The sequence below is a fragment of the Rhipicephalus sanguineus genome, chromosome 7 (genome assembly GCF_013339695.2).
Source record: "Rhipicephalus sanguineus isolate Rsan-2018 chromosome 7, BIME_Rsan_1.4, whole genome shotgun sequence".
NCBI lineage: Eukaryota > Metazoa > Arthropoda > Arachnida > Ixodida > Ixodidae > Rhipicephalus > Rhipicephalus sanguineus.
This window is the reverse complement of record NC_051182.1, coordinates 76,025,985-76,049,720: the sequence shown is the minus strand read 5'-3', so window position 1 is coordinate 76,049,720 and position 23,736 is coordinate 76,025,985. Positions and strand designations below refer to the sequence as shown.

General features: G+C 43.4%; 2 protein-coding genes across 3 annotated transcripts in view; one reads left to right on the top strand and one right to left on the bottom strand.

Moving 5' to 3' along the window:
* The window catches only part of LOC119400732 (octapeptide-repeat protein T2-like), a 209,748-nt gene that overhangs the window by 10,291 nt on the left and 175,721 nt on the right, over positions 1-23,736 (top strand). The gene's annotated exons all lie outside the window — the stretch shown is intronic.
* Positions 22,128-23,736, bottom strand: part of LOC119398782 (uncharacterized) — a 210,120-nt gene continuing 208,511 nt past the window's right edge. The window contains exon 2 of the mRNA XM_049417749.1: positions 22,128-23,363. Coding sequence (XP_049273706.1) covers positions 22,415-23,363 — 949 coding nt within the window. The 3' untranslated portion in view covers positions 22,128-22,414. The remainder of the gene's footprint in view (positions 23,364-23,736) is intronic.

Below are 23,736 nucleotides of genomic sequence, written 5' to 3'. Positions count from 1 at the left end.
TGTCAGCAGTTGGCTGACCTAGCCCTTGGGTGTTGCCTTCCGGAAGAATGTGCTTTCTGCTAATGGGTGCTGCATCGGAGAAAAAAGGACCTTGTATTACATGCTAGAATCAAGCACCTTCCACCAAAACAGAAGTGCCCGAATCACAAATGCCAAGACATAAGTTTTCCGGAGCTGCGTCAACAACCTCAAATACATAATTTTATTGCGCTGTAATAGAAGTTTTGTTTGCTATTACAAGCATAAAGAGCATGTGTATTCAGTGTACCGTCACGTGGCAGTGACGTTGAAGAAGGCAGAAGTTGGCGTGTTCAAGACGAAACCCTTCATTCGGGCCAACTTGTGGTGTGCCCAGGAAATGAAAAGTTAAAGTACAAGCAGTAGACACTGTACACTGATAGCAACAAGCGCTGTTGTTGGTCATCGGTAATCTCATCAACAGTAGAGCACGTTGACATTTTGTACCTGTGGCATAGAAGATTCCAGCGTTGGCGTTGGTGGCCACGTTAGCTCCAGAATAAAGTCTGCTGTTCTCATTGCATGCTCAATCTTATCAGAAGATTGTAAAATAATCTGGGAGGTTCTCAGACAGTCGGGCACAGTCTGCACAAGGCAGTGGTTATGTGTGTAACAGACTGTTTACATAAAATTATAAATAGAAGCGCGCGTGGCAGTTATATATGTATTCAAGGTTTTTCTTAGTGATCGACTGATACACATAAGACATAACCTTTTTGTGCCATCGCTCATTTTTACATATAAATAACTTAAGTGCAGATTATTTTAGCCTTATTTCTACAGTTTTGGTTTTGTTTCGCATACAGCGACTCTATACTGCCGCAATGTGTGCATGTTCTCTCTGGCATGGGTGTTGGGGTGTCGTGAAAAGCACTCAAATGGTGCCTTTGTTGTCGAATGCGGCTGAAGGGCACTAGGTTTTTCGGCTTGTGGCAACATACGGCTTTGCAGGTTTCATTATTTTCTTAACATAAATGCAACCACCCACGTAAAAAAAAAAGAACATGCACGACTCCAGGCCTTCCTTGGCATAGAGATTCTCACAGTAATACCTAGGGGGAAATCTGGCGCCACCGTCTATGCGAATTTCCTAAGGGGCGCAGTGCCGTGACGAGAATGAAGGTATATGTGGCTGTGAGGCTTGTGTTGGCTGGCGTTGAGTGAGGCTTGGGCTAAAAAGCAGATATAACTGCGCAAATAAAGCTTCTCTAAAAGAAAACTTTTATAAGTGGATCTCATGCACAGGCATTATGTTCTGAATAGAGGTCCATCCAACTTTATGGCATAACGAAACAGTGAAAGAAAGAAACAGACGACAAAAAGTCGCTGGCCTTGTCATCTGCCTTTTAAGTTTTGCGGCCGTTCATCAGTTTTTACGTTTCGTAATATTGGACATCGTCGCATTAAAAGTTAAATACTCGTTTCTGTGTAATGATAAAAAAGAAATAGCTTACTACATGCTGCTTCAGCACGAAATCAACCACTTTGACGCAAGGAACGTGTTGAAGCCAGACGCGTCTCCGAGGTGTGTGGGCTCTTGGTAAGTGATGCCAGTCCGAATCTGACACATCCCAGCAGCATTCCCATGCGTACAACAGCGCGCAACGCTAGTTTTCCTTCTAGGTAATTGTAAGAAACTCGTTTGTTTCTTGGGCTTGTCATTTGGGGGTGCAGTAGTTGCCGCAGGTTGCAAAAGCTATCACATGACAGCATTCAGCGTGTGTGTGCTTTAGAGGAATCACTATGTCAGCGTAGGAAATGTGGAGGATGCTTGACTTTTTCTCAAAAAGTGGATCGCGACAGTGTAATCAGGCCCTGTTTGTATCACTGCCACGCTTTGCTTCACGATGGACACATCAACCGTGCCGCCAGAAAAAGAAAGTCTGAACATCTGTGCACGTAACATTGACCGTTTCAAACTCTCCTAGAATGCCTACTGCAAGTACAGTCGCAAAGTGTCCCACTACTTCATAGTTCGTCATTTTGAAAATTTGAAATTAGAAGTACCCATTACAGTAAAACCTCATTAATTCGCACTCGGTTATTTCAAAATCCCGCTTAATTCGAAGGGTTTCTGCGGTCCCGTATTTTGCAATGTAAATCTGAGTGGATATTTTGAAGCGGCGGTCAGCGCCAGCCCGGTTAATTCGAAAACTTTGGGTGCCATGTGCCAATTCCCGATCGCGATTTCGCCGCAACTCCGCGGAAGCGACGGCCGTTAGGAGCCACAGGACAATGCAGTGTAGCGATCTTAATGAGTGACAGTTGAAGCAACCCAGCCTTGCTGGTGCTAGCGCAAAAAAAAGTAATAAAGAAAAAACAAACGCGGTCTCGTAGTCAGCTACAACGTGCGCCGGCGGAAAATAAGACGTGCTTCACTGCAGCACAGCGGGGACACGCGGGAAGCATGTCACATGCTTCTCACAACGTCAGCGCGTCATGATTTACCCATTCTTTTTGGGAAAAGAAAAGATAATAAAGGACGACCTAACGGAATTCATGATGTACGCGAACCTCTGACTGGCGGTTGCTCCGGCAATTTGCGCACTTGCACTGCTGGCGGAGTTCTTGCCTGTAACGCCTACTTCGAAAACTTCAATGATCATGTTTTCCAGCCAGAACAGATCGCGGATTCCGTCACACTGGCCATTATCATATTCTTTATTTTACCAGAAAGAATGGGCGAATGGTCGCATCATGACGCGCTGACGCTGCGAGGAGCAGGTGACATGCTGCCCGCGTGTCACCAATGTGCTGCAGTGAAGCACGCCGTTTTTTTTCCGCAGGCACGCATTTCAGCTGAGCACGAGACTTCTTTATTTCTTTTCTTTTCTTTTTTTGCGCTGACAGCAGCGAGGCCCGCCGTTTTCCCGGGTTCGCGGCAAAAATGGGACCGGGTATTGCTGGAAAGCAACCCTTGGAGCCGCAAACTAGAAGGCCAAACGACCACCTCTGATTACTTTTAGTAATTCAAAGTTCCTTGCATCCCGCTTTTTGTATGTTTCGTTAATTCGAAAAACCGCTTAATTCGAAAGTTTTTCACAGTCCCAGTGACTTTGAATTAACGAGGTTTTACTGTACATAATCCCGAAATCGAATTGTAAAAGCTCTAATGTATCATGCGGTTAATGCTAGTGTCATTGATTATGACCAATTCTGGCATCTTTCAAAACGCCTACCTAATAATAAAAAACGAGCACTGTGGTGAAACACCATGGGTGAAGGAAAGCTTAGGAGAGGCCCTCAGGGCTATCCAAGCTGCATAGCAAAATGCAGTTGAAACGACACTTCAGCTTTTGTAAGTGCTTTGTTGTCTTGTGGTTGAAAATTTTGCTTTTAATAGAAAGCTTTGTTATACAGTTAATTTGTACAGCAATGCTGCTGAGCCAAAGTTTCCTTTTCGTCGCCGAGTTTCCAGGTGTAATCGGCAAAGTAATTTGTTTGATGTTAATGTAAATATGCCGATTTAGGACTGCTGGCTTCGTCGGAAATTTCTAATCGGATACGGTTGTGAACTTGACCTGTTCACTCCATCAGATCTCGCTGGAATGACAGTTATGACAGTTAGCTCACATGAAACCATTGCCACATTTTATGTTGTTTTTCTGGTAAGTTAGCAGTTTCATTTCTCGGTCACTGGATACGCCAACATTAGTAAATGGACAGTAAATTGAAGCAATGAAATGGGCGTACATGTGTTACTAGTGCTTTCAATGTGTGCGTTCTGAGAGTACGTCCGTTAACAAGCTGTGCATAGGTAGAGTACTTCACTACAGCCTTTAGTCATTTTTTTTTCTTGTTTTACTCAAATCCAACGATTGATGAGTAAGAGTCGTGTATCCTTAAGTCAAGGGTGCAGATCGTACATGATAGTAAGTGATAGTAAGCGATACATGATAGTAAGTACGGTAACCACATTGCTTCTATCTAGATGGTCATAAGTGAACTACGTCCTGTCAGAACTTCAGAGATAAGTTGATTAGCAAAATTGTTTGTTTCTGCTTATTGCCATTGAAAGTCCTGCTTTACATTGTGTGATTGACCCTTGTATGTTGCAGGAGCCATTACAACCACTCCAATGTTCACAAATGCAACCTCTCACGTGATGAGAGTCCGTGGCAGTGTGGTTAAAGAACTGCAGCTTGAGAGCACAGTCTGCAGCTAAAAAGTAAGTGGCACACATAGCATTATGGAATCATGCAACCTATAAAGTGTACTTCATCTGTATTCACCCAATCCTTGTTTTGACAAATTGTGTGCCAAATTTTTATACTAACATGCCCTGTTTAGCTAGCACAGCAAGGCAGCTGCATTGAACATCTGCAATCAAAACAAATAGTCTTGGATAAAAGTGTGTCTCTACTTTTACTCATAAAAGGCATGTAGCAGTAGGGCAAGTTAGAGCACTGCACGGGCCCGGGCCGGCCCGAAAGCCCGGGCCGGGTAAGGGGTTCTTGGATCGGGCCCGGCCCGGGCCGGGCTCGGGCCCTTGATCTTCGGGCTCGGGCCAGAGCCAGGCCCGTATTAGGCCCGGGTCTCATACGTATAGGTATAATTGCGTGTGTACGTTGTGTGCTTTGTTTTTGTTGTTTTGTGGGGTTTAACTTCCCGAAGCGACCCAGGCTATATGAGACGCCGTTGTTGAGGGCTCCGGGTAATTCCAACCACCTGGAGTGCATTGGCGTGCACAGAAATTGCACAGTACAAGACGTCTACAATTTTGCTCCATCGGTATGCTACTCGGGATTTCAAGAAACGCCTAATATAAGCTTCCGCCATTATAGTGAGTGAAAGACGTTCTTGGGTACCGTGTAAGGAAAGCAACGTTAAACTGCCTAGATTAGTGTATATAAGATGTGCGCGTTGGTATCTAGGGAAACATTCCGAGTATGCAGCTACGCTCGCATGCCCGTAGATTGGCCAACGCGACTTGTGAGTCATTAATATCTCAGGAGCTGTTTTTCGTGCATTTTAAGTGCAAGATGTGGAGCGACTCTTAACCCAGGGCAAACGCCGTTGTTGATTTTCCCATTACTAGTGGTGATGCGCCAGACCATAGAGACACTCGTTTCCCCGAGTGGCGGTGGCGGTGTCTCGGGGAAGAAGGGTGGGACAAAGAACCTTGTTGTTTTGAACACGAAAACGTAGTGTAGGTTGGGTGCAGTTGCCTGCCGAGGCGTCAACACGACAGCTTTAATTTATGTAACGCTGCCCAGCCTGGCGTATTCCTCCCAGAAGCAGCTGGAGTACGTTTTTTTTTCATTGCATTGTGCATTAGATGAAGTTTGCAGGAGACTTGCTACTTTTACTCGACAGCCCTAGCTCGTATGCAGTTGATGTAGACTCAACCAAAAAGTTTCTGCCATGCGTTTTTCTCCACTTTATGCAGGTATTATATTTTGTGGTTGTTCTTTGAAATGCAAAAATTAGATTGCGTGGTTAGCACTGCGTGCGTACAAGAAATAGCCAGCTATGACTAATAATATTTTATATTGCCCTGCAATCATTTCGCAAGAGTGTTACGCGCGTAATTCACCGAAAGTATGCACAGTACCGGTGAAAGTTGTGACACTGAAAGAAGTTCCTAAAACAATCTCTAGAAAATATCTTGTGTGCAGCAGGTATCTTCACAATAACCGAAGGTTAGACAGTGCCTCCTTTATGCTCAATGCATAACTAGCTGAAACTGGCCGGGCTGGGCCGGGCCGGGCCCAAACCTTTCGGGCCCGGGCCGGGTACGGGCCACATTTAAGAACACCGGGCCGGGCTCGGGCGGGTCAGAGCATGGCGTTTTCGGGCCGGGCCGGGCCCGGGCCGGAAAAATCGGCCCGTGCAGTGCTCTAGGGCAAGTACATAATTATATTTTAAGGGAACTTCCCATGTGTTTTACATGTGATACTTCCCATGTGTTTTAAGGCTCCTTTAACCCTTTGTAGGTTCGCCTATATTTTTGACACGATGTTATAAAAACCGGCTGTGGTATATACATATAAACCACAAAAGAAATAGTATAAAACAAATTTCATCAAAATCAAGCCAGTATTTGCGAAGTTAACCAGCATGAAATACGAAACGAAAGACACATGTACAAACAGGACCAGTGCTGAACTACCAACTGAGCTTTATTCGATAAAAGTGCTTTCTTGTACAGCGTCACTCGTCAGCACCGTCAAGATGCTGCATGCACAAATTTAGCCTGTGATAACAACAAACATGACTGCTATCTCTTAACAAAAAACAGTGTGGCAACATGCGAGGGCTGTGAAAATAAGGGCCGTTTGCTAATATTTAAATATTTACACGTCAGAATGAAGATTTAGTTGTGTAGCGCCATCTGTAAATCTTCTCGAAGGTATTGAAGTTATTGTTCTAAGTAGTCGTCTGCTGGTCGGGGAATGCAAACGACAATGTCTGCGAAAATCGTTGCTCGCGCCTGTTGTGAAGAGCGAGCTCTAATTCGATTTTTGCTTTCAAAAGGCTCATCAGTTTCTCAAATTTATGTGGGGTTGTGCTTTATGAGCATGAAGTGATGAGTAAAGTAAAGGTCATAAAATGGTGTCGAGACTTCACAAATGGCCGCACAAATGTGCATGATCAAGAGTGAAGTGGAAGGGCGAAAATCTAGACCAATGAAACTGTTCAACAAGTGCACCGGGAATTGCGATTAGATTGACGACTGGACGTTTAGTCTGTCGGATGAATTTCCTCTTGTCAGCCGCACTACAGTTTGCATGATTATAACTGAAAAGCTAAGATATCACAGAGTGTGTGCAAGATGGGTACTAAAAATGCTTACCGACCAACTCAAACAGCACAGAATTCCTAGGCGGTGAACTTCTACGCAGGGGGACTAAAGAAACAGGTGCAGCGGTACGAGAGTGCTTATAATGTAATGGTGATGTAGAAAAGTGGAGTAGTTTAAAGGGAACAAGCCAATAAAATCTTTTACTAACGAATATTTATTTTTTGGGTACCAAACGGCCCTTACTTTTTGAATAACCCTCGTAGTTGAATATGCACTGCAATCACAAATTATCATTGTGTAACATGTTAGTGTGCACGTACAGCATCTCGTTAAAGCACAGTACTGCGCGTGTCATTCAGCAGACGCCCTGTGAATTTGCTTTTTCGGTAAGGCAATATCTTTTGTAAAGAAGCATTAGCTGCATCTCTTGCTTCTTATGGTACTACGACTTTGCATACTAAGTTTATGTATTTGACACCTGTTTGTACTGGTGCAGGGTCTCGAAAAGCTGGGGTATCTGCCAGGTATCTGCCGTGGTGTTTCCAACCCTGACATGGTACAAGCAAATGAAGCAGCAGGCATTTTTGCTTATGATGGTCGCACTTACATGTCTTCCAAGTGAAAAGCAACATTGCAAAAGTTTTAATGTACAGCCGCGTCCATGTCTGTGTATAGTGCGCAAGCAGCCGGCCCCACTCTGCGGGGCGACACCTTGCGGCAGTTGCGGGCTCTGACATGGTGTGCCTAGGAGCATGTGCAGCCTTATAGACATGCAGACCAGCTTTGCACGAGTGACAACGTTGTAAAGTGAACTTATTCAACCGAAGATCCACTCTCCCTCAGGGCCCTTTCGGCGCCTCGATTCCAAAAAATGACGCAATGCGACTGATAACACGCGCCTGACTCAGTCGCAACATGTTATCGAGGCGCGTGTTATCAGTCGCAACGTGTCATTTTTTGGAATGTGAAAGTAGTTATGCTTTTGTGAAATAAATTGTTCAACATGTTCACATATCATCTCAGAGATTTTCTGTTTTTGAAGTCTGCGTGTACAAATAAACTGCAGAATTTTTTGCACGTTTTCTTACTTGAACATTTTCTCATGGATGCAGCATCCATTTGGCGGCCACTGAAATTGTACTTGACCATTGGCAACAAAATTTATTTTGTGTATACTGACAGTTAGTATTTCAAATTTATTTATTTCGACTATTTCAAATTTCTTAATATTGCACATATTTCAATTCTGCAATGACAATGTGTACAGAAGTGCAGTTCACCCAACTTTTGAATTCTAAAAATTATCTATGGCACCATATCAGACTGCAATTACCCTGACACAGGTGTCATGTTGTGCTGTTGGCAGATCTATAGGTAAACGATTTCCAGCAACTGCAGTTTTTTGTTACATTATCTGCTAGAGTTCATTTCCAAGCCTGTCATATCTCAAGAAGGATGGATGTAAAGTAAGGTTGTAGTGTCCGTGCATTTTCGCATGTAGTCATTTAAAGCTTGCAAATGGGTGGCATGCCTGCCCAAAATAATGCATTTGCGATGAAATTTCACCTGCAAGGTTACCACAGTGGAAAGGATGCTTGTATAATGTCGTTTTGTCACTGTGTAAACAAACTGAATGCAGGTGTGAAAAGAGAAAACAGTGTTTACTTTGAATTCAGCAAGCACCATTGTAAAACTGATAATGAACATTCATTTAGCTCACATTTGTGCACCATCTTGTAGCAAAAACGATATCTCAATGATCTTTGGCAAACTACAGCTCCTTCACAGCAGTTAAAGCCAGATGTCAAAGCAAATACAGGCTATTTGGCAGATATGCATCACTGAAAATTGCATTGCAAACTAAGATATGAACCACAAAGGGGAACAACACCAGTGCTCACAATCAACTGAAAGCTTTATGTGAAAATGAACCGATGCCTAGCCAGGGCCCATGTACAGGTCGGTCCACTGTTAAAGGGAACAATTGCGTTCAGGGCATGTCAGGATATCGCTCTCTTGCGACAGTACAGTGGCTTAGATTTACATAAGACTACTGGTGGTTGACAGTTCCGACTCCCTTTGACAGACCAGTACCTTGAACGAACAACGTTTCCACATCCACTTGGAATGAGGGGGCCAGCAAAATGAAGGGGGCTCATTCAAGTGTTCCCTTTAACAGTGGACCGACCTGTACATGCCACACATGTGGACCGTTCTAAGTGGAAACACAAGCCATGCACTGCATCTTTTACTTAGCCCCTTAGCAGGGACACTTCTTTGATAATGGGATCCAACTGTAGCAGTTACTCGTCATTAAACATTTCCTGCAAAGGAAAGGGGCTAGGTGAAATGTGTGGTATGCGGTATTGGCCTGTGTTACCACTTGAAAATGGTGCACATGTGTGGCAGGCATAGGTCGGAAAAAAGATGTGGAGCTCACTAAGATTCACTCATAAAATATATTTTGCCTTTAAAACACACTCGGACTCAGATTCACCAAGATTTTCCTCTTTCGGACTCACTCGGACTAAGACTCACTGAAATTTTTCTCAACCGGACTCGCTCGGACTCAAACTCACCAAAATATTGCTCGCTCGAACTCATTCTAACTCAGACTCATGGATCGATCTGAGTCTGAGTGAGCCTGAGTGAGTCCACTCATGAGTCCATTAGCGTATATAATTTACTTTTTCGACCATAGTGTCAATGCTCTTTAACATCAATATCATATAACTGGTGTTCTGCTTGGCGCGTTTTCATCTCATGCCTTCAAATACGAGTTATCAATGATTACAATGCAGTAAGGACACTTTTATTGAAAGAGATGACTCATACGGGATATTTTATCAAGGCCTTTCTCATGAAAGATATTGCCAGAGGGAGGTCAAACTCTCCTCCTCGCCCCCCTCCGTAACTCACGCCTCTTGTCAATAAATATTGAGATGGCGTATGAACGCCTGTGCTTTGAAATATGTGTAAGTGGACGTGAGTATAAACGTGAATCATCATAAGGTTGATAGTAATGCTGAAGTTGAGTAGATAGGACCACAGGTCGGCAAAAAAAATGTGGAGCTCACTCAGACTCACTCATGAAATACATTTTGCCCATAGTGCTCGCTCGGACTTAGACTCACCAAAATTTTCTCATTTGGACTCACTTGGACTCAGACTCACGAAAATATTAATCAGCCTGATTTACTCGGACTCATGGCTCGATCAGAGTCTGAGTGAGTCGACTCATGAGTGAGTTTGCCGACTTATGGTGGCAGCTATATGTTCCCAGGTTGGGTGGGTATGTTCTTTTTGATGTAATAAAGCTTTCAGTCAATTGTCTGTGCTGGTGTCCTTCCACCTTATTGTCCATTTTGTAGTTTGCGCTTAAAATTTTAATAAGCCAGAACTGCTCGCTCGGACTTAGACTCACCAAAATTTTCTCATTTGGACTCACTTGGACTCAGACTCACGAAAATATTACTCAGCCTAACTTACTCGGACTCATGGCTCGATCAGAGTCTGAGTGAGTCGACTCATGAGTGCGTTTGCCGACCTATGGTGGCAGCTATATGTTCCCAGGTTGGGTGGGTATGTTCTTTTTGATGTAATAAAGCTTTCAGTCAATTGTCTGTGCTGGTGTCCTTCCACCTTATTGTCCATTTTGTAGTTTGCGCTTAAAATTTTAATAAGCCAGAACTGCTCGCTCGGACTTAGACTCACCAAAATTTTCTCATTTGGGACTCACTTGGACTCAGACTCACGAAAATATTACTCAGCCTGACTTACTCGGACTCATGGCTCGATCAGAGTCTAGTGAGTCGACTCATGAGTGAGTTTGCCGACTTATGGTGGCAGCTATATGTTCCCAGGTTGGGTGGGTATGTTCTTTTGATGTAATAAAGCTTTCAGTCAATTGTCTGTGCTGGTGTCCTTCCACCTTATTGTCCATTTTGTAGTTTGCGCTTAAAATTTTAATAAGCCAGAACTGCTCGCTCGGACTTAGACTCACCAAAATTTTCTCATTTGGACTCACTTGGACTCAGACTCACGAAAATATTAATCAGCCTGATTTACTCGGACTCATGGCTCGATCAGAGTCTGAGTGAGTCGACTCATGAGTGAGTTTGCCGACTTATGGTGGCAGCTATATGTTCCCAGGTTGGGTGGGTATGTTCTTTTTGATGTAATAAAGCTTTCAGTCAATTGTCTGTGCTGGTGTCCTTCCACCTTATTGTCCATTTTGTAGTTTGCGCTTAAAATTTTAATAAGCCAGAACTGCTCGCTCGGACTTAGACTCACCAAAATTTTCTCATTTGGACTCACTTGGACTCAGACTCACGAAAATATTACTCAGCCTAACTTACTCGGACTCATGGCTCGATCAGAGTCTGAGTGAGTCGACTCATGAGTGCGTTTGCCGACCTATGGTGGCAGCTATATGTTCCCAGGTTGGGTGGGTATGTTCTTTTTGATGTAATAAAGCTTTCAGTCAATTGTCTGTGCTGGTGTCCTTCCACCTTATTGTCCATTTTGTAGTTTGCGCTTAAAATTTTAATAAGCCAGAACTGCTCGCTCGGACTTAGACTCACCAAAATTTCTCATTTGGACTCACTTGGACTCAGACTCACGAAAATATTACTCAGCCTGACTTACTCGGACTCATGGCTCGATCAGAGTCTAGTGAGTCGACTCATGAGTGAGTTTGCCGACCTATGGGGCAGCTATATGTTCCCAGGTTGGGTGGGTATGTTCTTTTTGATGTAATAAAGCTTTCAGTCAATTGTCTGTGCTGGTGTCCTTCCACCTTATTGTCCATTTTGTAGTTTGCGCTTAAAATTTTAATAAGCCAGAACTGCTCGCTCGGACTTAGACTCACCAAAATTTTCTCATTTGGACTCACTTGGACTCAGACTCACGAAAATATTACTCAGCCTGACTTACTCGGACTCATGGCTCGATCAGAGTCTAGTGAGTCGACTCATGAGTGAGTTTGCCGACCTATGGTGGCAGCTATATGTTCCCAGGTTGGGTGGGTATGTTCTTTTTGATGTAATAAAGCTTTCAGTCAATTGTCTGTGCTGGTGTCCTTCCACCTTATTGTCCATTTTGTAGTTTGCGCTTAAAATTTTAATAAGCCAGAACTGCTCGCTCGGACTTAGACTCACCAAAATTTTCTCATTTGGACTCACTTGGACTCAGACTCACGAAAATATTACTCAGCCTGACTTACTCGGACTCATGCTCGATCAGAGTCTGAGTGAGTCGACTCATGAGTGAGTTTGCCGACCTATGGTGGCAGCTATATGTTCCCAGGTTGGGTGGGTATGTTCTTTTGATGTAATAAAGCTTTCAGTCAATTGTCTGTGCTGGTGTCCTTCCACCTTATTGTCCATTTTGTAGTTTGCGCTTAAAATTTTAATAAGCCAGAACTGCTCGCTCGGACTTAGACTCACCAAAATTTTCTCATTTGGACTCACTTGGACTCAGACTCACGAAATATTACTCAGCCTGACTTACTCGGACTCATGGCTCGATCAGAGTCTGAGTGAGTCGACTCATGAGTGAGTTTGCCGACTATGGTGGCAGCTATATGTTCCCAGGTTGGGTGGGTATGTTCTTTTTGATGTAATAAAGCTTTCAGTCAATTGTCTGTGCTGGTGTCCTTCCACCTTATTGTCCATTTTGTAGTTTGCGCTTAAAATTTTAATAAGCCAGAACTGCTCGCTCGGGACTTAGACTCACCAAAATTTTCTCATTTGGACTCACTTGGACTCAGACTCACGAAAATATTACTCAGCCTGACTTACTCGGACTCATGGCTCGATCAGAGTCTAGTGAGTCGACTCATGAGTGAGTTTGCCGACCTATGGTGGCAGCTATATGTTCCCAGGTTGGGTGGGTATGTTCTTTTTGATGTAATAAAGCTTTCAGTCAATTGTCTGTGCTGGTGTCCTTCCACCTTATTGTCCATTTTGTAGTTTGCGCTTAAAATTTTAATAAGCCAGAACTGCTCGCTCGGACTTAGACTCACCAAAATTTTCTCATTTGGACTCACTTGGACTCAGACTCACGAAAATATTACTCAGCCTGACTTACTCGGACTCATGGCTCGATCAGAGTCTAGTGAGTCGACTCATGAGTGAGTTTGCCGACCTATGGTGGCAGCTATATGTTCCCAGGTTGGGTGGGTATGTTCTTTTTGATGTAATAAAGCTTTCAGTCAATTGTCTGTGCTGGTGTCCTTCCACCTTATTGTCCATTTTGTAGTTTGCGCTTAAAATTTTAATAAGCCAGAACTGCTCGCTCGGACTTAGACTCACCAAAATTTTCTCATTTGGACTCACTTGGACTCAAACTCACGAAAATATTACTCAGCCTGACTTACTCGGACTCATGGCTCGATCAGAGTCTGAGTGAGTCGACTCATGAGTGAGTTTGCCGACCTATGGTGGCAGCTATATGTTCCCAGGTTGGGTGGGTATGTTCTTTTTGATGTAATAAAGCTTTCAGTCAATTGTCTGTGCTGGTGTCCTTCCACCTTATTGTCCATTTGTAGTTTGCGCTTAAAATTTAATAAGCCAGAACTGCTCGCTCGGACTTAGACTCACCAAAATTTTCTCATTTGGACTCACTTGGACTCAGACTCACGAAAATATTACTCAGCCTGACTTACTCGGACTCATGGCTCGATCAGAGTCTGAGTGAGTCGACTCATGAGTGAGTTTGCCGACTTATGGTGGCAGCTATATGTTCCCAGGTTGAGTGGGTATGTTCTTTTGATGTAATAAAGCTTTCAGTCAATTGTCTGTGCTGGTGTCCTTCCACCTTATTGTCCATTTTGTAGTTTGCGCTTAAAATTTTAATAAGCCAGAACTGCTCGCTCGGACTTAGACTCACCAAAATTTTCTCATTTGGACTCACTTGGACTCAGACTCACGAAAATATTACTCAGCCTGACTTACTCGGACTCATGGCTCGATCAGAGTCTGAGTCGACTCATGAGTGAGTTTGCCGACCTATGGTGGCAGCTATATGTTCCCAGGTTGGGTGGGTATGTTCTTTTTGATGTAATAAACCTTTCAGTCAATTGTCTGTGCTGGTGTCCTTCCACCTTATTGTCCATTTTGTAGTTTGCGCTTAAAATTTTAATAAGCCAGAACTGCTCGCTCGGACTTAGACTCACCAAAATTTTCTCATTTGGACTCACTTGGACTCAGACTCACGAAAATATTACTCAGCCTGACTTACTCGGACTCGTGGCTCGATCAGTCTGAGTGAGTCGACTCATGAGTGAGTTTGCCGACCTATGGTGGCAGCTATAAGTTCCCAGGTTGGGCGGGTATGTTCTTTTTGATGTAATAAAGCTTTCAGTCAATTGTCTGTGCTGGTGTCCTTCCACCTTATGTCCATTTTGTAGTTTGCGCTTAAAATTTTAATAAGCCAGAACTGCTCGCTCGGACTTAGACTCACCAAAATTTTCTCATTTGGACTCACTTGGACTCAGACTCACGAAAATATTACTCAGCCTGACTTACTCGGACTCATGGCTCGATCAGAGTCTGAGTGAGTCGACTCATGAGTGAGTTTGCCGACCTATGGTGGCAGCTATATGTTCCCAGGTTGGGTGGGTATGTTCTTTTTGATGTAATAAAGCTTTCAGTCAATTGTCTGTGCTGGTGTCCTTCCACCTTATTGTCCATTTTGTAGTTTGCGCTTAAAATTTTAATAAGCCAGAACTGCTCGCTCGGACTTAGACTCACCAAAATTTTCTCATTTGGACTCACTTGGACTCAGACTCACGAAAATATTACTCAGCCTGACTTACTCGGACTCATGGCTCGATCAGAGTCTGAGTGAGTCGACTCATGAGTGAGTTTGCCGACTTATGGTGGCAGCTATATGTTCCCAGGTTGGGTGGGTATGTTCTTTTTGATGTAATAAAGCTTTCAGTCAATTGTCTGTGCTGGTGTCCTTCCACCTTATTGTTCATTTTGTAGTTTGCGCTTAAAATTTCAATAAGCCAGAACTGCTCGCTCGGACTTAGACTCACCAAAATTTTCTCATTTGGACTCACTTGGACTCAGACTCACGAAAATATTACTCAGCCTGATTTACTCGGACTCATGGCTCGATCAGAGTCTGAGTGAGTCGACTCATGAGTGAGTTTGCCGACCTATGGTGGCAGCTATATGTTCCCAGGTTGGGTGGGTATGTTCTTTTTGATGTAATAAAGCTTTCAGTCAATTGTCTGTGCTGGTGTCCTTCCACCTTATTGTCCATTTTGTAGTTTGCGCTTAAAATTTTAATAAGCCAGAACTGCTCGCTCGGACTTAGACTCACCAAAATTTTCTCATTTGGACTCACTTGGACTCAGACTCACGAAAATATTACTCAGCCTGACTTACTCGGACTCATGGCTCGATCAGAGTCTGAGTGAGTCGACTCATGAGTGAGTTTGCCGACCTATGGTGGCAGCTATATGTTCCCAGGTTGGGTGGGTATGTTCTTTTTGATGTAATAAAGCTTTCAGTCAATTGTCTGTGCTGGTGTCCTTCCACCTTATTGTCCATTTTGTAGTTTGCGCTTAAAATTTTAATAAGCCAGAACTGCTCGCTCGGACTTAGACTCACCAAAATTTTCTCATTTGGACTCAGACTCACGAAAATATTACTCAGCCTGATTTACTCGGACTCATGGCTCGATCAGAGTCTGAGTGAGTCGACTCATGAGTGAGTTTGCCGACCTATGGTGGCAGCTATATGTTCCCAGGTTGGGTGGGTATGTTCTTTTTGATGTAATAAAGCTTTCAGTCAATTGTCTGTGCTGGTGTCCTTCCACCTTATTGTCCATTTTGTAGTTTGCGCTTAAAATTTTAATAAGCCAGAACTGCTCGCTCGGACTTAGACTCACCAAAATTTCTCATTTGGACTCACTTGGACTCAGACTCACGAAAATATTACTCAGCCTGACTTACTCGGACTCATGGCTCGATCAGAGTCTGAGTGAGTCGACTCATGAGTGAGTTTGCCGACCTATGGTGGCAGCTATATGTTCCCAGGTTGGGTGGGTATGTTCTTTTTGATGTAATAAAGCTTTCAGTCAATTGTCTGTGCTGGTGTCCTTCCACCTTATTGTTCATTTTGTAGTTTGCGCTTAAAATTTCAATAAGCCAGAACTGCTCGCTCGGACTTAGACTCACCAAAATTTTCTCATTTGGACTCACTTGGACTCAGACTCACGAAAATATTACTCAGCCTGATTTACTCGGACTCATGGCTCGATCAGAGTCTGAGTGAGTCGACTCATGAGTGAGTTTGCCGACCTATGGTGGCAGCTGTATGTTCCCAGGTTGGGTGGGTATGTTCTTTTTGATGTAATAAAGCTTTCAGTCAATTGTCTGTGCTGGTGTCCTTCCACCTTATTGTCCATTTTGTAGTTTGCGCTTAAATTTTAATAAGCCAGAACTGCTCGCTCGGACTTAGACTCACCAAAATTTTCTCATTTGGACTCAGACTCACGAAAATATTACTCAGCCTGATTTACTCGGACTCATGGCTCGATCAGAGTCTGAGTGAGTCGACTCATGAGTGAGTTTGCCGACCTATGGTGGCAGCTATATGTTCCCAGGTTGGGTGGGTATGTTCTTTTTGATGTAATAAAGCTTTCAGTCAATTGTCTGTGCTGGTGTCCTTCCACCTTATTGTCCATTTTGTAGTTTGCGCTTAAAATTTTAATAAGCCAGAACTGCTCGCTCGGACTTAGACTCACCAAAATTTTCTCATTTGGACTCACTTGGACTCAGACTCACGAAAATATTACTCAGCCTGACTTACTCGGACTCATGGCTCGATCAGAGTCTGAGTGAGTCGACTCATGAGTGAGTTTGCCGACCTATGGTGGCAGCTATATGTTCCCAGGTTGGGTGGGTATGTTCTTTTTGATGTAATAAAGCTTTCAGTCAATTGTCTGTGCTGGTGTCCTTCCACCTTATCGTCCATTTTGTAGTTTGCGCTTAAAATTTTAATAAGCCAGAACTCGCTCAAGCAGTAGATGTCTACACACAATGTACTACATAGCTTGCCAAGACGTCTAATAGTCCTTCATGTTGGGAGCATTAGCTTGCAGATGTCTAAGCAATGTGCATGTTTGGACTAGTTGGTAATCCATTGATACTTTATCGCAAACTTCAGACAAGGGATGAAAAAAATTGCGACACACAGAAGCACCCACAAACACAAATCTCAAGAACTGCTCATAGTGCTTCGCTGTGTTGCAATTCTTTCATCCCTTGTCTCTGACGTTTGCGTTAACGAAGTATTAATAGATGTCAGAGGCTAGGATGTGGCTTAAAGGGACTGACAGCCGATTTTTCTCGACCCAGTTTTCTTACGGTGCAACAAAAATCTCCCCCTCGGTTGTGTTTAAACCTGCAGCACTTGATTCCAAAAGTGCGTGGATATTTTGTTAGCAGAATTTTTCATTCTTAGGAGCCACGAAAAGTCCTTACTCCAGCAATGCTGAGAAGCAATAGCGATGCCGATAGCCGTTCACACAAACTGTTCACCTCTCCTACGCTCCCCCCCTCTCGCGCGTTTCATTATCTCCTGTGCAACGCCACGATGAGCTCCAGCGCATACGCGCCCCCTCTCCCTCTCTCTCGTCTCGCGCGCCTGTCGACCGCGTTCCCTGCTCGCCCTGTAAGAATTAACGGCCAGGCTAGAGGGAAGACACAACGCGCGTGGCGTTCCTCTTTGCGTTCCACGACGCTTTGAATGCATGGACGCAGCTTACGGCGCGGGACTTCGCCCCAGCTCAAGAACCTGGCGAGCCAGCTCCCCCCCCAAAAAAAGCGAACCATCTCCCCGCTGCTTCGCATCCACACATGGTTCCCTTTAGTGGGATATGGTGTAATTTTTTCTTTAGGTACCTGGAAAAACAGTTTTTCAAATTGTAAAAAACTATACCACTCTGTGCAGCCGTTGCTATTTTGGATAAGATTAAATTTCGATGCCTCATTGGCTGATAAGCAGCCGGACATTTGTAAATCTCGTGTAAAATTATTGTAATGCTTCTTTTACTCCGAATAATTAACTGTCATTTTGTAGTACTGTATTTTCATTATTCATATTAACTCGTTTTTCGTTTTTCTGCAAAGGAAAGGCTGCCTCATAAAATGGAAGGGTTATTCGAAGTGGCACAACGCCCTAGAGCCAAAAAGGAAGTTGAATCAAGCTTGTCTGCGTGAATTCAAACATCCTAGCAAACCATCGAAGTGCCAGCTGGAAGCAGCATCCTAAGTACTATATGTCATTCAAAAGAAACTTGCTAATAGCCGTAGGTCCATTGGACTTGCCAAGGTGAATGTAGATCTGGATATATTCAGATGGGTTTTCAAAGGCAGAGGAAAGCGTCTCGAGAAGGGTTGGCTTCTGTGTGAAGAGAAGGACTTTTCGAAGTTAAATCTACCTGATGATCAGTACACTTGTGAAACGAAATTTAACAGCGTTGTATCATTCACATTTCAGTACGAGTGAAGGGGGTTGGCACAAGACAAAAGTGAGAGAGAGAGAGGGGGAACAACTTTATGGAAATGCTTGTCGAGACGATTAGGCTCCCTCCACGCAGGGAGGACGGGCTTTCATCGCGACGCGGCCATTACGTCAGTCTCGTGCGTTGTGGTCCTCGAGGTCTTGCTACCTCGCTACTTCTGTGGGCCCAAGAGGGTGAAAGTCGTGCCAACGCTTTCCGTGTGATATGCTGTTGAAAGCATGAAAATATTTTTGGTGACAAAGGTTACAAGTACAGTTTAAATCGTCATTATTTATTCTGCATTTGCTTTCTTGATATATGCCACTTTTTGTTTTGATATGTACTGGCATTTATATTTTTCATCTTTTTCTTTTTGGTTTGTGTGATATTTGCTTCCACAGCAAGCATGCTGTTTTGATAAATGTCTTCCCAAACTTCCAGTTGCAGTATGTCCAAAACGAGCATATTTTTTTAATTGACTAATGACATGGCTATAAATATTTTGAACCTTATGAATAAGGCACTTTTCGAAACTTAAATATTTCCTTCTGTGTGGCGTAAGCTTACCGGAAAATATTGCGGATAAGGTGCAGACACGTTTCAGAAGTTTATGCACAAGTGTATAGGCCATATATAGAAAGACGAAGTGTGTTAGAAGCGTATATAGAAAGACGAAGCGTGCGAAGGCGTGTTTTTTTGAAAAGAGAGTGTCATGTAAAGGTCGATTTCGTCAGCGAATGCTCCAGCAGTAGAAACGTGCCTCAAGAAGCAGTCAAGGACATAATTATAAGAGCCTTGAAAGAAGACGGGCGATACAAGCCTCAGCAGAGGGGTATATAGGGGATCTAAGAGAATCCTTTCGTATCTTGCAGAACGAATGCATTCAACTTGAAGAAGAGAACTGAAGGATGACCTCTGTTTTGGAAGAAAAGAAGAGCTGCGTAATCGTGGCAAGTTGTTGGAGAAGGGTCCAAAAGTTCTGACCAAAGAAAGCTGCACAGTGTAGGCAATGCCATTGTCCAAGCACTACAAGGCATTTTAGAGAGCTACGGTTTGGATTTGTGCCAGCTTTTTGTGAATGGACATTCAGGGATTCTTGCACCAAATCACAGTACTCGTAAGCATCGAAATTTCTGTAGCGCGAAATGTCAAAGTGGGATATCACCGTACAGGTGAAGTGAATTATGACACCCTCTCATCGTCAAACAGGAAATGTGTTCGAGATGTTGCTGTCCTTTTGGATAATCATTTCGTAAGCAATGTGTTTTGGGAGCAGCTTTCCTCTACCATGCCGAACCTGCCCACATTGCGTGATCAACTCGTACAGAGAGAAATTGGATACCATGTCTGCTGTGTTTAAGGCATCTGGAAAGTCACCCGGTGCCCAAGTTTCCTTTGTGCAAGAACTTCAGTCAGATATTGCAGAGTTCGCCATCGATGGGGACCCGAAGACCTCGTTTCACAACGTATCATCGTGAAAATTGAAGGTGATAATTGCCTTGTTAGGAAGGAAACAAGATGGACACCACTTCCATTCCTTGTCATCGACAGCCGAAAAAAAGCTTCACTCACAAGTTACATCGGCTTCTGGCAGTCTTTGACATTACTGGAAACTATTTTCAAATAAGAGTGTCATTTGAAGATATGCTTTCTGAAATTAACGCTGTTGCAAAAGCAGGCATTATCTCTGTGGAACAGCATGATGTGGCTGTGTCCGCATGCTTGGAATCGGACTTAAAATTTCTGCTTTTGGTACAAGGCTTGCAGTTACCATCGTCCAGGTATCCTTGCTATTCTACCGCGCCAGCCCTAAGCAACGATGTAGAGTTGGGGCGAACATATACCTCCTCTTCTACGCACTCTCACAAATATGAGAGAGGCACTGCGTCGTTGAAGAGCATGAAACGAATTATTAAGAGCATTCTACTGTTTGCCATCGAACCCCGTTTCGTTGTGCTGGACGTACAGCACATGTGTGTCAGAGTGGTAAACCGTACGATTGACGGCTTGCTGACCGGTCGCATTTTGTTCGAAGCAGTAAAAAATGTCGCAAAGATTTGGCCACAGGAAAATGGTTTTTCTTCAAATGAATTCGGATCGATTTTTCCCTTTAGTTTCATCGGCAACATCTTCATAACTGCTCGCAGGCGTTTTGGGTAAAGAAGAGAATTTCTCCCACTTTTTATTCATCTTCCATGCCTCAAATTTGACACCGCAGCTGTTTACTGCATGCGCAATGGCATCAACAAGAGTGCCTTTGTGCTTATATTTGCCAGAATAAAAAGTGGGAGAAATTCTCTTCTTTACCCAAAACGCCTGCGAGCAGTTATGAAGATGTTGCCGATGAAAGTGGCAAATGTAAGCACTAGCGAAATGCAAGACACATTGACGGGGGAGGGAGCGGTGACACATCACAATGAGAAATAAGCTACAATAATTTATTTTTAAACTTCTGACTTGCAACGTTTTGTCGTCTCTGGCACATAGTGATAGAGTAATTGAGACAAGTTGAAGCTCAAATACCTTTTTGTGTAAACATAACTATACATTTTATGCAACTCTGTAATATCCTTTGACACGAAAAAAAAGATTCACATATAAATTCGGCAACTCAAGAACTAGTCACTCACAAAACAGCTGTGGTTTAGTTTCTGGCGTGAACGACACAGCTAGCCGATTCTTTCGGAAGCCGAGAGCTCTTGCAGCGCACACATCCTCAAACAGGATGGCCAGATGCAGCTGAACTCAAGTCACTGCTGAACAGTCATAATGTGTGAAATGCGGGACATTTCTGAAGATTATCGCATCTCTTGTGAATAGCAACACAAGTAAACAGCCCTCACTGCAGGACAGTCCCACGAGTTGTGCGAGTGGTGGTCACCCTAGATAATTATTATCCTAAATCATGGTTAGATCAAGAAACAGAGTACTGCCATTGTAAGCCTCATTTGTACAAACCTTATTAATGGCATGTCTTCCACAATACTGAATACACTGAGCACCACAGCAGTGATGACAGAAAAAAAAAATATCCCCAATACTGAACCTCTAAAAGCTTTTCTAAGGTATAAAAAAAATTAAAACGTCTCACAGTGAGTATTGGATCTCTGCCAGCAAAGAAAACACCAGCAGCTAGAAAATTATTACATAAATGGCTGAAGCAAGCAACTGCGATGACCAACGGTTGCATTTATACACAATAAAATCACAACTGAAGCTTCTCGATTCAGGAAGGCACGAATGAAATTACTGCACAGCAAGTATGAAATTTTGTCAGCATAAAAGTACCTATGAGAAGTTGCAACAATTAGAGAAACTGCTGAGAATAGTCAGTCAGTTAAAAGTATCGCAATGGTAACATTTAGTGCCAGTAGCAGGGCTTCTATATAAACTATGTAGCCGCTTCTACAGCTAAAAAGGTTGCCTCAAAGAATTGCGCCTCGTCAATACCAAAGAATCGCGAGTATCTGAGAATGTGCATACAGAAAATGTTATATATGCGACGTTGAAAGATTGTCAAATGCAACCAAAATTGCTTCAATAACTATAAAGCATGTTAGAAATAAAGAAACAATAAGCACGCAGGGCACAAGGTATTCAATGGATAAACAAAAATTGTTTTACATCAAACCAAATCTGTTTCAAGACAGACAAGATACAGGAAGTGATTAGTTAGATATCAGATAAATAATGACTACAGTGTTGAAGAGATATCAAGAATAGTTATGCAAAATTAAGTTAAATAACAAAGACAACACCATTAAATCATAACTTGGCTATTGCAAAGACAAAAATCACAGTAGCAGACTAGCATATATAACAGCCTGCACAGTGTGGCTGTATCAATGATGAAAGAAATGAAAATTCACCAAAACGGTAAGTTATCATGTATTCATAAAGTTGACAGTATTTCATTGCCTAATAAACAAGGAGCACCCAGCAACGGAGAATGTAACGAGCCTACAAATGACCACAGAAATAATAATGGTAGGGATGAAATGTAGTACATCAATGGCTTATAACGTAGAGAGGTTAATACTAACATTCAATGCCATCTTAACAAACTTCAAAAACTGGAACTGCAAATTTGGCATGATAATTTGATGAAAGCAACATTTTGGGCAATCTTTACGAAGGCACCAACACATCTGTGACTCTAAGATGGCGACATATGGCACGCCAACAGTCCTTGTTCAGAGCAGCTATTTGAGTCCCTTCGGCAGGATGGCATTCAACGGAGTTCCGAACGACCCCTGTGATAGTGAGATAGTTGTCAGTTAAGCAGTTAGCAGCTGAGACCATGTCTGCCAATACCTCGCCTTCTGTTTTCCCAGAAACATTTACAGCATGGGAGAGAAGAAGCGGCGTCTTCGAAAACAGCTCGAAGGCTTCTGCACACTCCCTGTCTACTTTGTGCAAAAGAATGAAATCCACTGCACGGTTCAGAGCGGCCCTGTTCCTTCGAACTGCTTCAAAAACAGTGAAGCTCGCTTCGTTGCAAATCAAGTTCTTATTGAGCTTGAGCTCTACGATCAACCTGTTCTGCTGCAGTCCCTTTGAGAACTCCTCCACAAATTCAGTGTAAAGATAGTGGGACACTGTCATGTGAAATGCTGTGACCGTCTTGTTGTGAGCCAGGAAGTAAGAGATGTCTGTGGCCATCTCATCGTTTTCGATGACTTCAATGCCAATCATGAGCTTGGTAATCATTTCGTTTTCCGCGAGGGCATGAAAAATGCTGTGGGCAAGATTGCCATTGCCAGTTCCTACGAAGATGTCCAGAGTTCTGATGGATCGATTAGACTTGAGCATTTCGCAAAAGGCTGCCCCTTTCGCCCGAACGTTTCCTTCCCACAAAGCCCTGAAAGTGTGAATGCGCTCGCTCGAGGCAATTGCATCGAAGAGTAGCCCGAGGGCTTCCTTTGATAGACTGCAAATGTCAGGAAGGCACACTTCTTCGGGGCAGGCTGTAGGAGAGATCAGGACATTCCACAGGCCGCTGACATCTGGCTTTGCCCAGGACAGCTGAACACGGCCGTAGCTATCGCTGGTTGCCAGTGTCTGTGCCAAAGCCTCCCTGCAAGAGAGCACAAAAAGTGGTGTGGATAAAACAGGGTGCCACTGACAAAGTTCAGTTACAACATAAAGGGAAATTAATAATAGGTACGAAAAAACATCTCCAGCGTCTACTAAGTTGACATTTCTAAATTCCCCGAGTTTTCCAGGTTTTTGTCGAGTGCTCTTGCTGTTATCCCTAAGTGAAACAGGACTTCGTTTTATGCCAAGACACACTGTCACCAAGTCGCCCGATGATGTCACTCTCTTGTATGCATGTTAATAAATAAGAATGACTTAATTTCACTGCATTGTACCTTAGTAATTCCACTGTATTATTCATTCCATGAATAGCAGAGGGTACAGTAAGAGCTAGATATAACAAAGTTGGCAAA